A 14,999-nucleotide genomic window follows, 5' to 3' on the forward strand; every position below is an offset into this window, starting at 1 on the left:
ACACGACTTAATGATATTCACAATTTCTAATGTGCCTGTGGATGAAAAAGCAAAGTTTGTGACAAAAATTTATGCACGCGGCAGCTCTACATACCGAGCTGGGTATGCCTCTTTTAAAACATCCACACACTCGCATTTATTGTCGCCCACATCCACTCTCTTTAGCAGCCCACGTATTCCTTAACTATTTATCTTTTCATGGTTTAATGTGATAAAGTACAATATACTGTATGTGTCGCATCAAACAGCTGTACAGGCTCGCTGTTCAGGGCGTCCATATGCCCAATGGTTAAATGTGCGTGGGTCAGTCAGCAACTCTCATTTTTGTGCCATGGTCCAGTCCAATCGGGTTCGACCGATCTTGCCATTTTGCATTGGTGTATGGGAGACATGAATAATTGTGTTCATACTGTTCATAAAACCAATTGTTATTGTGTTGCTATTTGTCCACAGACAGCCGACGTGCTTTATTTTTTAGTAATTTAATTTACTAGATTCTGTATTCTATTGCTTAAAGTTTCCAAATTGTAATTGAAGGCATCAATAATGTAGTTTTTTGAGTGTGTGCTTTGAACGCAACTATAGTTCAACCACGGCATGACGGTAGCCGATTTACCATGGCAAAAAGAGCCAGTATGTACATATTTGGACTTCGAAAATGCGTGTGTTTGTAGTTATCCAAGAGATTACAATGTCACAGTGCCAGAGACTAAAGTTTATCATATTTTTCTGTTTAGGCTAGTACATGAGATTCACTGATTCATAAAATACAGGCCTGATGGAATTACAGTTTATGCACTCGAATGTTTTTTATTTTTGCACTCATGGCACTGCTGATTTGACAATTTTACAGGTAAATTTGATCCAAGTAAATTGAATCCATGTCTGTGTGTGAATTACATACCTTAGCATTCCTTAACACATTCTTAGGGTTTTCATTTCATTTTGGTCAGTGGTTCCAAACATTTTATACCAAGTAGTTAGGGCTCTCAATGCTATGAGGTACATTAGGCCACAATTACAGTTTCTGTAATCGGTAGTTTTTTACAGGAGCAGGTGATTGGCCTACTGCCCAACCACAGCACCTGGTATTCCTAAGTGGTCTCCCATCCAAGTACTAACCAGGACTAACGCTGCTTAGCTTCTGAGATCAGAGGAGCTCTGGCAGCATGTGGGGATTGGGCCGGCTTTATACCAAGTACTACCTATAAAAATACTTAGTCTCCAAGTACCAACATTAAAATACAGAAGTGTACTAGGCCCAAGTGTTGATCAAAAACATAGCATCGGTTATATTCCTACAAGATGTATTTAATATTGTTAACCACTGTAACATGCAAGCATGGTGTGAAGATTAGCACTGTGCTTGAATATGGACAAATAAACTGTACTCAAATGATTCAATACAGAAAATGCATTGCACATAAAAGTTAAATTAGAATTGTATCTACATAAATATTTGAAAACATTTCTAAAATAATTGTAAATGTACTAAACTTAACTTAAGTACAACTATATTTAGAAATTTTTGAAATGTACTCTACTGGGAAAAAAAACAAGACGCTTGAACCACTGTAACATTATGCACATATAATTCAGTGATTCCTTCATGTACCACTTGAGGGAGTCTGCATATCACTGTGGCACTTGTATCTCACATAAAGAACCGCTGATCTAGGTGAACGTAATTACTTTCAGAAAGTGAAGGAGAAGTGTACATGTTACCCTTTACACACTTTTTATTTCAGTCGACTAAATTGAGTGGAGTTTTTGTCGACTACAATCTTATGGTATTTTATCAAGTAAAGCTAGACTAAAACTAAACCAAATTAGATGACAAAATTATGACTAAAACAAAATACAATTTTACTCATAAATAAATAAAACTTAAATCAAAATTTGCTGTCAAAATTAAAACGGATTTAAACCCTGCTGGTAGAATTTATGAAACCTTTGCTAGCACATCTAGAACATCTTATATTTGTGCTGGTAGAACCTGTCCTGGAATATCTGCTTGAACATATTTTAAAAGTGCTGGTAGAACTTCTCGAAACTCCAATAGAACATTTTATAGGACTGCTGGTAGAACTTCTACAACATCTTGTCGAACTGATGCTCTATCAGATTTTCTATCAGCTGGTAAAACTTTACAGAACTACTGGAATAACTTCTTCTAGAACCTCTGCAACAACATCATACAATACTGCTGGTAGAACTCCTAGAATCTCTACTAGAACATTACACAATACTGTTGGTCGAACATCTTGTAGAACCTCTGCTAATACATACAATACTGCTGGTAGAACCTCTTCTTCAACGTCTTTACATCTTATATCACTGCTGGAAGAACTTCTAGAATCTTAGATAGAAAATATCATAAAATTGCTGGTAGAACTTTTGCTTGAACATCTTAAACTACTGGTGGAACTTCTTCCAGAACTTTTTATTTAACACAATTTATAGCAGTGTTGGTAAAAACTCTGTAGTAGAACCTGACTGAAACAGAAGCATTGGGACCTGCTGTGGGAAGAAGGCCCGGTGGGGGTTGAAAGGTGGCTGCTGCGCGGCGGGGAATGAGGAGGAAGCTCAGTGTTTTCTCAGATGCGTCCAGGAAGTCTGCGCTACGTTCCGTTCTCACAGCGTGTTTAGACTGCCTGGTCCGGAGGTGACGAGAGGAGTCTACTCACATTTCAGCGCCTCCTCACAGACGTGAGTACTTCTTTTCATTTCTCTGCCAAAACACGGAATTAGCGTGACGGCGGACGGGCCAGCTCCTCCTAAACGGGGCCCGGTCAGAGGCTACCGCTTTCTCTGATGACATCATCCAAGTCCACCGCACAACACAGTTATTCTTAATAGAGGCACTGATGCTAAAATGCTAAATACTGTCGAATGACTTTTTGCAAGCAGCTTTTGACGCTGCCTGTTCTCCTGTACTCACATTCCAAAACCCTCTGACCCCTTGACACCTCACTTCCACAAGTGAGGGTTCACCTGAGGTTGAGGGGTGTGGGGATGCATCTGATGAAGGTTCTCCAAGTTTACGCTCTCAGCACGCTGATAGCACACAGTTGTTTTCTAGTACAACTTCTACATGAGACTTTTACTGCGAAAAATAGAACCTACAACAGTAGAATCTTTTGTGAAACTTGCTATAGAACCTCTGAAATAATGTCTAATGGAACCAACCCCTAGAAGAACCTTTGATGGAACCTGCTGTAAAACCTCTAATGGAATGAGAACTTATAAAATAACCTTTCATAAAATGGTAGGTGGAGCCAGAAATATAACCTCTCGTGGAACTCCAAGTGAAACCCATGATAGAATCTGCAATAAAACATACGGTAGAACTAATGGAACCATGGTGTAACCTGTGAAACAACCCATAAGGAAAACTCTGGCAGATCTTATAATGGAGCCTATAGTTCAAATAAAATGTGTAGTGGTACATCTTAGGGAACCTATGGTATAACATGCTATAAAACCTTTGGTACAGATTCCAATGGAACATAGAGTTGAACCGATGAACAGATTTCTAATAAAGTGACTGGTAGAACATCTAAGGGCACTGACAGAACCTATGGCAGAATCTCTAATATAACCTCTGAGGGAAGCTCTTGGTAGAACTTCTGATGGAACCTGGAGTAGACCTCATGAAATAACTTCTCATAGAACCTGCTTGCACTCCACTTGTAGTACCAATGGTGGAACCTATTATAAAAAAATTATAATAATTAAAAAAAAAAAATCCTCTGATAGAACTTCAGATGGACCCTACGGGAAAACCTAGGAAAGAACCTCCAATAAAATGTCTAATGGAACATCTAATGGATCATATGGTAGAACCAACTATAAAACCTCTGGTAGAACCTCTAATAAATCCACAATTGCATCTCTAGTAGAACTTCTGATGAAACCAATGGTAGAACCAATGAAAGAACCCCGAATAAAACATCTGATGGAACTTCTAATGGAATCTAGAGTATAACCTACAGTATGAAGGAACCACTTATAAAATGTCTATACTGTATTATAAACTCTGGAACATACGGGAGAACCTATAACAGAAACAGTGTGTGTGTGTCTGTGCGTGTGTATGCACCTCTCTTTCGCTCGCTCTCTCTTTCAAACACACACGCACGCACAAATATACACACACACACAAATCATGTACTTACAGTGTTGTTGTGATGCCCCAGTGTGTGTTGTGTGTCTCCATTCAGTGGTGAGCGTTGGGCGTGTGCGGCTGGTTACATGACAGGAAATGCTGTGACGTGGGAAGGAAGGTTTCCGAGTGAAGGTTTGAAGGAGGACGTGCTCACTTTCCAAAGAATGTCCAAGCAGGTGCGATAGCTGAGGGAGGATGACAACTGTCACCGTCGCAGGGACAAAACGCATGCAGAAAATAACCTACACATGCACAGGCGTAGACGTAGACACATGCACACAGTCACACGCATAAACACAAGCGTGCAAACATGACACACACATACACACATGGGCACACGCAAACATGACACACTCGCACACATAGACACACATACACATGACACACGCGTAGACACACAACACACGCACGCACACACAGAAACACAATACACGCACACATGGAACATACAGAAACAAGTACGGGCACAGACTCACACACACATACGACACATAGGGACACACAGTCTCTCTCACATAAACATGACCCGCACTCACACACAAACATGACACGCACAGACACAAGCACACATGACACACATACACAACAGACACCCACACACAACACACAGTGTACATGACACAAACACACACTAACACACACGGTGACACACATGACAGGCACAAGCACGAATAACACAAAGACACACACACACACACATGGCACTCTCAAAGATGAAGCCTCCAATGGAATCTGTAATAGAACCTATGATAAAACTCATAATGGAAACTATGGGAGAATTTTTAAAGATCCTCTGGTGGACCATCTCATGGAACTTGATGTGAAACCTTTGTTAAAACTTATGGAATGTAAAAGAACATCTAAGAAAAACTCATGGCATTGAAGCTATGGTAAAACCTGTGAAACCTCTGCTAGAACATATGGAACCTACAGGAGAACCTACTGTATAAAGAACCTCTAATAAAACCTCTGCTGGAACCTCTCGAACTTATAATGGAACCTATAGGAGACCGTGTAAATAAACTAAATAAAAAAAACAATGGTGCAACATCTTATAGAATGTACAGTAAAACCTTCTATTAAACCTCTGGTAGAACTTATAATGGAATCTACAGGAGAACCTATAAAGAACTTTTAAGAAAACGTCTAGTGGAACCACTCATAAAGTATGGTAGAATCTATAAAGAACCTCTAATAAAACCTCTGGTGGAACCTCACAGAAGATGCTGTGAAAGCTATGGTGGAACCTATAATGGAACCTACAGCAGAACATATATAAAAAAAACATTGAATAAAACCTCTTTGAGCACTTATAATGGAACCTACAGGAGAATCTTTAAAGAATTTCTAAAAAAAAAAGCTCTGTAGGAACCTCTCCTGCAACCTACTGTAATACCTGCTATGAAACTTCTGGTCGAACTTAAAAAATGAACCTATGGGAGAACGTATATAAAGAACGTCAAATAAAACCACTGTTGGAACCCCTCACATAACCTATAAAGAATCTCTAATAAAACCTCTGTTGGAACCTCTCATAGGACCTGCTGTCAAACCTCTGGTAGAACGGCAATGGGAGCTATGGGAGAACCTATAATAAAACATTTGGTAGAACCTCTAGTAGAAGTTCTGATGCAAACATATTCTTTCCATTATTTCCACTGGATCTCAGCGGTACTGTTTGGTTATCTTATTTCGCTGCAATATTCGAACCTTATCCCAGAGCAGTCGTGTGGAGTCTGCAGGTATATCAAATGATGTGTCCAGGGAGTGTGTTTGCTCCACTGGATGGAACAGGAGTTTTGTTGTTTTGTTTTGTTTTCCAAGGCGTCTGCTATAAATTTGTCCCTGCACAGGAAGTGATGAATAAAAAAAAAGGGTCTGGGTCTGTCTGGAGACACTTGGCCTAGCATTCCGCCTGTCTCGTCCCGCTTGACATAAAACATCCCGGCACATCCATAAAGCTTCCACAGAGCGACACGCTGTCATTTATCATCATCGTCGTGGCCATTCGTCTGTCTGTCTGTCAGCAGGACGCACGGCAAAAAGACGTACAACGCAGACCCAGACGCTTTTTCCAGGGACGCGTGTTGGTCGCCGAGGGGAAAGAGGCTGTTAAACCTCCTGGAACAGGATACGCATCCAGGCATTTTTTTTTTTTGATGGATTCTTCCACGCAATCAAGTTTTTAATAAAAAATTTAAAGAAGCATGTGGAGAATTCAAAGCTGCACACAGGAATAACTGTTGGTGTTACTCCAGCGTACCGCCTGCCAGTTATGTGACTGACTTATTTGATACGAATAAACATTCATTCATTTTCCAAACCGCTTATCCTCACGAGGGTCGCAGGCGCCTATCCCAGCTATCTCCGGGCGAGAGGTGGGCTACACCCTGAACTGGTCGCCAGCCAATCGCAGGGCACATATAAACAAAGAACCATTCACACTCACATTCACACCTATGGGCAATTTTGAGTCTTCAATTAATCTACAATGCATGTTTTTGGGATGTGGGAGGAAACCGGAGTCCCCTGAGAAAACCCACCTACTTTATTTTCTGTATACGTACACATCAACAATATCAGATTTGTCAAATTAATCCATTTACCTTATTTTGTGTGAACACAAAAACCATACTTTAAAATGCATATTATTTATAATTTTATTTTAGTGTACACCTTGCCAATATTAATTTATTATTAATTTGTTCTTAATTGTATTATTTTACAAATACTATTTTCAGTGCACAGTGTACACATTAACAATACTATTATTATTAATGATATTTGATTATTAATTAATAATATTATTTGCATTCTTTTTGTGCATATGTTAACATTAATATTAATTTTGAAATTATTATTTGACTTTTAACATTAAAAGTTGCATTGCATTTTCAGTGCACGTTAATGTTTCTTCATGTTATTATTCATTTTGTAATTATTATGATTACTATATTACTTAAAGTATTATTATTATTATTATTATTTAATACTTTTATTAACATTACATTTGGTGCTCACATTGACATTAACTTATTATTTTTACTTTAATTTTGCTACTATTGTTCAAGGCTTTTATTAACATTACTTTTGGCGCAAATGTTAACATTATTTTTCTTATTAATATTTAAGACTTTTTTCATTCATTATTTTTTGTGGTCATGTTAACATTTTTCATAATCTTTCTGTTACCATTCTTCTTATTATTATTTTCACATCCGTGTCCGTTGCACACATTAACATTATTTTCCTTATTCTTTCCACTTTAGTATTAGCACTACTGATAGCGCTGAAGCTAACAAGTGGAGCAGCAAATGTTTGGGTGGCATCCCACGATGCACGGCTGCTGTGCAAACAGCTGCCCTGCGATGACTCTGCACCCATTCGGTTCTCGCACTCTCCGCACACGCCCAGTGGACACTTAGGGTTTTAAAGCTCCATAGAGGACAGCTGGCCGGCTCACTTTCCTGCTGCTCCCCACACTTTCTCCCGGGATCTTGCGGAAGACACGCATTTTCATCTTCATCGCTGAGATGGGCGCCTACATTGCCAAGATGCTGCTGCCCACCGTCAGCAGTGTGGTGTTCCTACCTGCCGCCAGCGTGGCCGCCAAGCGGGGCTTCCATATGGAGGCCATGGTCTACTTCTTCACCATGTTCTTCAGCGCGGTGAGACTTGATCCTCATATCGGATTACTCCCCCCAACCACCCCCCAACCCAAAATCATTGCTTTGGATCCAAGGTACCCCAATTGTGGGTACAGTATAGATATAATGCGTACACAAAATGTAAATTTTTAGCCACCAAATAGGTACAAAGTGTGCACGAAATACTAATTTGTGGTCACAAAATTTTGACAAATTTGTGGCCAACCCTACTACTCACAGGTTTAACATGCATGAAATATTAATTTATGACCACAAAATACCCATCTGTGGTCACAAAGGGGTGACAAAAATAAATACACATTTGTGTCCACAAAATAGGTGTAACGTGCACAAAATAAGAATTTTTCAGAGTGAAATTTTACTGTTAATTTGCCCACAAAATATTCATTTTTTTTTTTTTTTTTTTTTTTACAAATTACAGAATTTTTGTCAGAAAAGACAAATTCGTGGCCAGAAAATAAATATAACATGTACACAAAATGCTAATTTGTCATCACGAAACACTAAACTGTGGTCATGAAATAGCTATAAGGTGTGCACAAAATGCTAATGCTAATATTAATTTGTAGCCATTAAATACAAATTTTTGGTCACAAAATACACATTTGTATCCACAAAACACTCAATTGTGGCCACAAAATACTCGATTGTTGCAACAAAATACTAATTTGTCGACGAGAAATTGGTTTAATGTGCGCACAAAAAAACAAGTTGTGGCTAAGGAATACCTATTTTGTGGTCACAAAATACAACATTGCGGCAAAGATATATAAATATCAATAAATATATATATATATATATATATATATATATATATACCAGTTTGTGCCCATGAAATAGATATAACGTTGCCCAAAATACTAATTTGCAGCCACAAAATTCTAATTTGTTGTCACAAAATACAGCTTTAGTTTGTGGCCACAAATTTGCATTTCGTTCACACATTTTACCTATTTCGTGGCCAGAGATTCATATTTTGTGGCCATTATTTTGAGGTCACAAATTAGTATTGCGTGTGCACGTTACACCTATTGTGTGGCCACAATGTAGTATTTTGTGGCCCAAACTAGTATACATCGTGGCTACAAATGAGTATTTTATGGCCACAATTAGCATTGCGTGTGTACGTTATACCTATTTTGTGGCCCAATTTAGTATATTGTGGCTACAAATTAGCATTTCGTGCAGATGTACCTATTTTGTGACCATAATTGGTATATCATGGACACCAAGTAGCCTTTTGTATGCACGTTACATCAATAATGTGGCCACAATTGAATTTTTTCATCATGTCTGGGCCGCCATATGGATCTGAGGAGACTGCATTTTGTTTGTCGTTGCGTGTAGATCTATCATGCCTGCGATGGGCCAGGCCTTGCCATCCTGTGCTTCATGAAGTACGACATCCTGGAATACTTTAGCGTGTACGGCACGGCGCTGTCCATGTGGGTCACACTCATCGGTGAGTCCAACCGCGATACCTATGGGTGTCTTCTCAGTCACACGACAGCCACCATGTGCGGATGATGGGATTTGTAGTCCTACACTTGCCAGCGTAGGACTACAAATCACACATGAAAGCAGCTGCTGATAACGCGTTGTACACACACACACACACACACACACACACACACACACTAGCAGTTCCAACAGCTGACTGGATGAGTCTATTAAAAGGCCCATGTGTGTTCTAAACTAAGTTGGACCTCATTTTGTGGAATATTAAAAATCAATGCACATTTTTGTTTTTGTATCAAACATAATAAAAGCGAGAGATGCGCTATTATTGTCAATAGATGACAGGACCATGTTATACAGCTTGCATCTTATTGTGTGAGGTTCTGGAAGTGTGACGAGATTTCTAAGTCGACTTGGATGTGGAATTTTTAGGAGACTTGACTTCCAAGTGGACTTGTGTGGACTTTTAAGCAGACATCTAGTTGACTTGTTAGTGGACTTGGAGGTGAACTTGTTTTTAGGGGATATGACTTCCAGGTGGAGATACAGTAAGTGGAATTGTAGCTAGGTGGATTTGTAAGTAGACTTGATAGTACACTTATAAAACCCGGTTCACACATAAAGACATCAGGCCGATTTTGCCCCTTCCCAACCAAGGACGTCAAACGCCAGACAATCTTAAATCTTCCAAGATTAACCTATAAGATTATCCTCAGGTCCGAAGTGTGTTTAGAGAGGATTTGTCCCGATTATAGGATCTGAAACAGGTCGGTGCTGACAATCTTAAATATTGAACGGGTTCAATATTTACAACCAAAAACCTTCATGTGTATGTGGGGAAGCCAACATCTCACCGAGTCATGACGCAGTAAATTGCGACATAGAACAGAATGTAGCCAATCAAGAAGAGCGTTGACTCAGGAACAAATAAACAACAGTAAATAAACATGTTTCTTTTTCATCTTTAAGTGTGAGGTCTGTAACGGATTAAAATATCTAAGATTTGAAAAATCCTTAGGTGTGCACCAGGCCTAAATTGACTTTAAGGGGATTTCTAAGGGTACCTTTTAGGGGACTTAAATTTCAAGTGGACTTAGGTGGACTTCTAAGTAAGACTTGTAAGTGGACTTCTATGGCTACTTTTTAGGGGCCTTTACTTCCAGGTGGACGAGTTGTAGGTGGACTTACAAATGCACTTCTAAGTGGAGATATAGGTGGTTCTAAGCTAAGTTGACTTGTAAATGGACTTGTTGGTAGACTTCTAAGTAGACTTCTGGGTTGACTTCTAAGCAGACTTATAAGTGGATTTCTAAGTAGACTTGTAGGTGGTTCTCAGAAAACTTGTAAGTGCACCTTCAAGTGGACTTCTAAGTGGACTTTTTATTGGACGCCTAAGGGTACCTCCTAGGAACCTTGTGTGTAGACTTTTCTGTTCTCAGTAGAATTGTAAGTGGACCTGGAAGTAGACTTCTCAGTAAACTTGTGGATTTGTGAGTGAACTTATGGGGTGACTTCAAAGGAGACTTGCAGGTGGGCTTGTAAGCAGACTTTGCTTGTGTGCTCAGCTCTGGGCGACTTTGACGAGCCTCAGCGTTCCAGCATGACCATGTTTGGAGTTCTGAGCATCGCAGTCCGGATCTACCAGGACCGCTGGGGATACGGGATCTACTCGGGTCCCATCGGATCGGCCGTCTTCATCATCACCGTCAAATGGGTGAGTGCCATTTTCCCAATGCAATCAGGAGGACCAACACAACCAGTAGAATCAATAGAACCAGTACAAGATGAATCCACTTTGTCTTAATTTCACCAGTGAGTGATGTTCATGTCCATGTCTCTGTCCTCCACTTCTTCCTCACCACCTCCTCTACTTAATCATCACCCCTCTACTTCCTCTTAAAACCCTCTTTTCCTCCTCCTGCTGGCTCGATCTTCACCTCCATGCTTCCTCCTCCCTTTCATCATCGCCTCCTTGCCCCCTCCTTCTCATCCTTTCCCTCCTCATGCTCCTCTCCCCTCATCTCTCCTTTTGATTCTCACTTCCTTATCCTCTTCTAATTCCTTCTCGTGCCTCACTTCCTTACCTCCTCCTTTTCTTTGTCATCTCTCCTCCTCCTTCTCTTCCTCCTCACACCCTCCTTTCTTTTCACCTCCTCCTCTTCATCCTCCTCACTCCCTCTTCACCTCCTGCGCTTCTTCCCCCTCGACTCCTCCACTCCCTTGCCGCTGTATACTCACTTTCACTACCTCCTCACCCTCTTAACTTGCTCCTCTCAGCTTCAGAAGATGAAGGAGCTGCGTGCCGTGTACCCTGACAAGCGCGTTTACACTCAGCAGGTCGGTCCTGGCTGCTGTTTCGGCGCCTTGGCACTCATGCTGCGCTTCTACTTCGAGGTTCGCTATCAGCACACCGCCAGCCATCTCGCGTCCTCCCATTAAGACGCACGCGTGCATAAATACCCTCTGTACGTGTATGTGTGTGTGTGTTAGGAGTGGGACTACGCCTATGTACACAGCTTCTACCACCTGTCGCTGTCTGTCTCCTTCGTCTTGCTGCTGCCCAAGAAGAACCGCTACGCTGGCTCAGGCCACAACGCCGCCAAGCTCAGCTGCTGGACGCTATGCTGCTGCGTATGTGACTACTTTTTTAGATACACGGCTCACAAAATGTTAGGGATACTGATTGCGATTTCGGGTAAAATTTCAGGATGACCCTAAAATGCACCACAGTGTTCCCCCAACCATTCACCACAATTGACTGATTCGCAAAGGTCAAGTTTGTTTGTGTAGCCCTTAATCACAAAAGACTCTCAAAGCGATTCATAGGCGCACAGTTGGCAATGAGTGATACTTAGAAGCTCCGTTTAATATAAAATGTGTGCTTTGGTGTCATCTTTGGTGCATTTTGCTGCCAAGGAACTATGTTGAAGTGAGAGGAGGAGTTTCTCATCCCTAGCATGTCCTCCCTCTCCATCTCTTCATCCTCACCTCCTTCGCTTTCTCCTCTCTCCTCTTCATCCTCAGTCCTCTTTTTCATCATCCTCCTTTTCATCCCCCATCCCCTGTCCTTTCCGTCCTCCCAAATGTACTCCTTTGTCCCGTCTTCTTCCTCAACTCCTGCGTTTCCTCTTCACTTCCTTCTCTTCCTCTTCATCCTCTCCCCTCCTCTTCCTCTTCACCACCCTCCTTGTCCTCCTGTTTTCTTTTCATCCTCAGTTACTACTCCTCATCTGTCTCCATTAATTCCTCCTCTTCCTCAACTCCCACACTTCTTAACCTCCCTCCTCTTCATCCTCGCTCCTACTCTTCCTCCTCTTCTAGTTTTTACTTCATCCTCACCTCCTGCTCTTCCTACATGTCCCTCTTCTTCCTCTTCACCACCACTTCTTCATTCTCCCATAATTACTCCTCATCCACTCATCCTCTTCCTCAACTCCTGCACTTGCTCTTGGCCTCCCTCCTGTCTCCTATTTATGCTCATCTCCTCCTCACCCCCGACTTTCCTCAACCTTACGTACAGTCTGTGTCTCGGCCCACGTCCACAGAGCATGTCTCCGGGCTCCTACAAGGAGAAGAAAGAAACACCGGAGAAAAAAGATATGTCGGAGAAGCAAGACACATCAGAGAAGAAAAACACACCAGAAAAGAAAGACATGCTGAAGAAGGACAAGAAGAAGAAGAAGACATCGGCATGCCGCTCACTTTTGAACGCCCTCACTGCAACCGAGGAGACGCCCACATTGCCCCTCTTCTCGCCCCCGCCCTCCACACCTGTAAAAGGCACCAGCATCAGCAAGCTGAAGGAGATGAACGGATGGAAGTGAGGCAGGAACACTGTACAAGGAAGGGACGCTTGGTTAAGGCGGACATTTTTTTTGTTCAGCTGTTGGAACATTTAAGGTGCAGCAGGGAAAGGCAAGGGGCAGGACCACAAAATAGTGACTAAGAACACACACACACAAACACGTGCGAACACATAAACAAACACACATGAATCTACACAAACAAACATGAAAAAGAACAGAGACAAACTCACAAAAACACACACACACACATTCAAGTGCAGGCTCACTATTTGGCAAGGTGAAGATGAGGGCAAGAGGCCTTAGTATCTGTTTCATGGGCAGGTGACGTACGCACAGCAGCGGAGGCGGCAACGTCGCGGCCTTCTCATTAGCGCTCCAAGGCGGTAAAAATTCCAAAAGGTCCCTCAAGGTGCGTAAAACAGCAGAAATTTGACATTTAACAGAGTGATAAAACAAAAACATGCGCACACACGCCACTGCTGGGCCAGGCAGACAAGATGGTCGGCGTCCAGAACTCATCAAGAGTCTTGGCGCGCGCGTCGCAGACACCACCGCCCGCTTCCTTACTTCGAGAGGAAGTCCGCCCATCAGACAGACAGACAGATGAACGGGTGGGCTGACGTTTGGCCGTCCGTCCGTATCTCGAGAGGAACATTTCACTGCAGACAATTTATACATTTTGGATATGTTTGTTCCCCTCGGTGCCTCGCCAGTCACTTTTACTGGAGTGTGTTTCTGTGTGTGCTCGTGTGTGTGTGTGTGTACTTGTACAGTATGTAAGATTTTTGTATGGTTTTATGTGTGTGTGTGTATGTGTGTGTATGTAGATGTACAACGTGGTTGTTTGTGTTTGTGATGTCTGTGTATGCAATTATGTGTTTGGGTGTTTGTGAGTGTGTGTATCTCTGTCTGAGAGAATGTAAATGTGTGTGTGTGTGTGTGTGTGTGGTCTCAAGTGTGTGCAATCAAAGCGTGGCATTACGTCAGCGCTGTCAAAAGAGTTCTGTGTGTCCCATCCAGACAAAAAAATTAATTTAATATAAATATTTTTTTTCTGAGGAACCCATCATCTACTTTTCAAAATTCTTGGTACGTTGGGCTCAGGCTGAAGTGGCATACACTAGCAAACACACCTCAGTGGCCATTCCAACCAGACTCAGCATTTTGACAGACTGTCATTTTTGGGAAAGCGTGTCATGTCGCTACTTGTAAGTCAAGGCACCTTCCTGTAAATGACGTTAACTTTGTGACCCCGTCCACTCCCCCACCCACCTTTCATATATACATTTACATAACCTCTGCCCACACACGCACACACACACACACACACATGCACACACAAAACGTAACTTCTTGTACAGAACTGAGTGTTAATTAAAGTGTTAAATTGTTCTTAAGTTTTGATACTAACAATGATTTACTTATTTTTACAGTTGTGTAACTATTAACAATGTTCGACTGTGACTTCAAACATTGCCGCACAGTTAATAGAAACTTTTTATGACTGCTGATTTTTTATTTCCATAATTTTTGGGTTAAAAAAAAAACAAAAAAAAACACTTTTCCAAGCATGAACACATGATGAGCTTCTTTTTGTTGACACTGGACTTTCTCCGTCTGGAGACGACAGAAGCTAACAGCCGCACCGCCGTCAACTGTTAGCGCAGCTGCTCGTCACGCTACACTCACTCGTTCCGCTAACACCGAGGTCAGCTTACACTAAAGTCTGCCGATTGATGGTCCATGGAGGAGGGCTGTGCTACTGACAGTCCACAGTAAAAAAAAATAAAAAATTATAATAAAATAAAATATGTAAAGCAGTACAAAAATGGATGGATGGATGTTCAGTGCTGCCCAAAGGGTCATGGACCTCTAAAAAGTAATATATAGGGTTTTCTA

The 14,999-nt window shown here is 41.5% G+C and overlaps 2 protein-coding genes across 2 annotated transcripts in view; one reads left to right on the forward strand and one right to left on the reverse strand.

The window, feature by feature from the left end:
- The window catches only part of adamtsl2 (ADAMTS-like 2), a 46,173-nt gene extending 41,740 nt beyond the window's left edge, over positions 1–4,433 (reverse strand). The window contains exon 1 of the mRNA XM_061769041.1: positions 4,179–4,433. Within this exon, the coding sequence (XP_061625025.1) occupies positions 4,179–4,219 (41 nt within the window). The 5' untranslated portion in view covers positions 4,220–4,433. The remainder of the gene's footprint in view (positions 1–4,178) is intronic.
- mymk (myomaker, myoblast fusion factor) lies at positions 4,246–14,474 on the forward strand. Its single transcript, XM_061769251.1, has 7 exons — positions 4,246–4,344; positions 7,438–7,836; positions 9,184–9,298; positions 10,860–11,008; positions 11,572–11,688; positions 11,785–11,925; positions 12,840–14,474. The coding sequence occupies exons 2-7, from the start codon at positions 7,702–7,704 to the stop codon at positions 13,116–13,118; spliced, it is 936 nt and encodes a 311-aa protein (XP_061625235.1). The 5' UTR covers positions 4,246–4,344; positions 7,438–7,701; the 3' UTR covers positions 13,119–14,474.
- The last annotated feature ends 525 nt before the right edge of the window (positions 14,475–14,999 follow it).

This window comes from Phyllopteryx taeniolatus, chromosome 3, assembly GCF_024500385.1.
Source record: "Phyllopteryx taeniolatus isolate TA_2022b chromosome 3, UOR_Ptae_1.2, whole genome shotgun sequence".
Classification (NCBI taxonomy): domain Eukaryota; kingdom Metazoa; phylum Chordata; class Actinopteri; order Syngnathiformes; family Syngnathidae; genus Phyllopteryx; species Phyllopteryx taeniolatus.

What these genes read in the sequence shown, in the direction of transcription:
- mymk (XM_061769251.1), top strand. Translation starts at nt 7,702, where the DNA reads ATGGGCGCCTACATTGCCAAGATGCTGCTGCCCACCGTCAGCAGTGTG. An exon ending in CATGTGGGTCACACTCATCG is followed by an intron (nt 9,299 to 10,859) that starts GTGAGTCCAACC and finishes TTGTGTGCTCAG; the next exon opens with CTCTGGGCGACTTTGACGAG. An exon ending in GCTGGACGCTATGCTGCTGC is followed by an intron (nt 11,926 to 12,839) that starts GTATGTGACTAC and finishes CCACGTCCACAG; the next exon opens with AGCATGTCTCCGGGCTCCTA.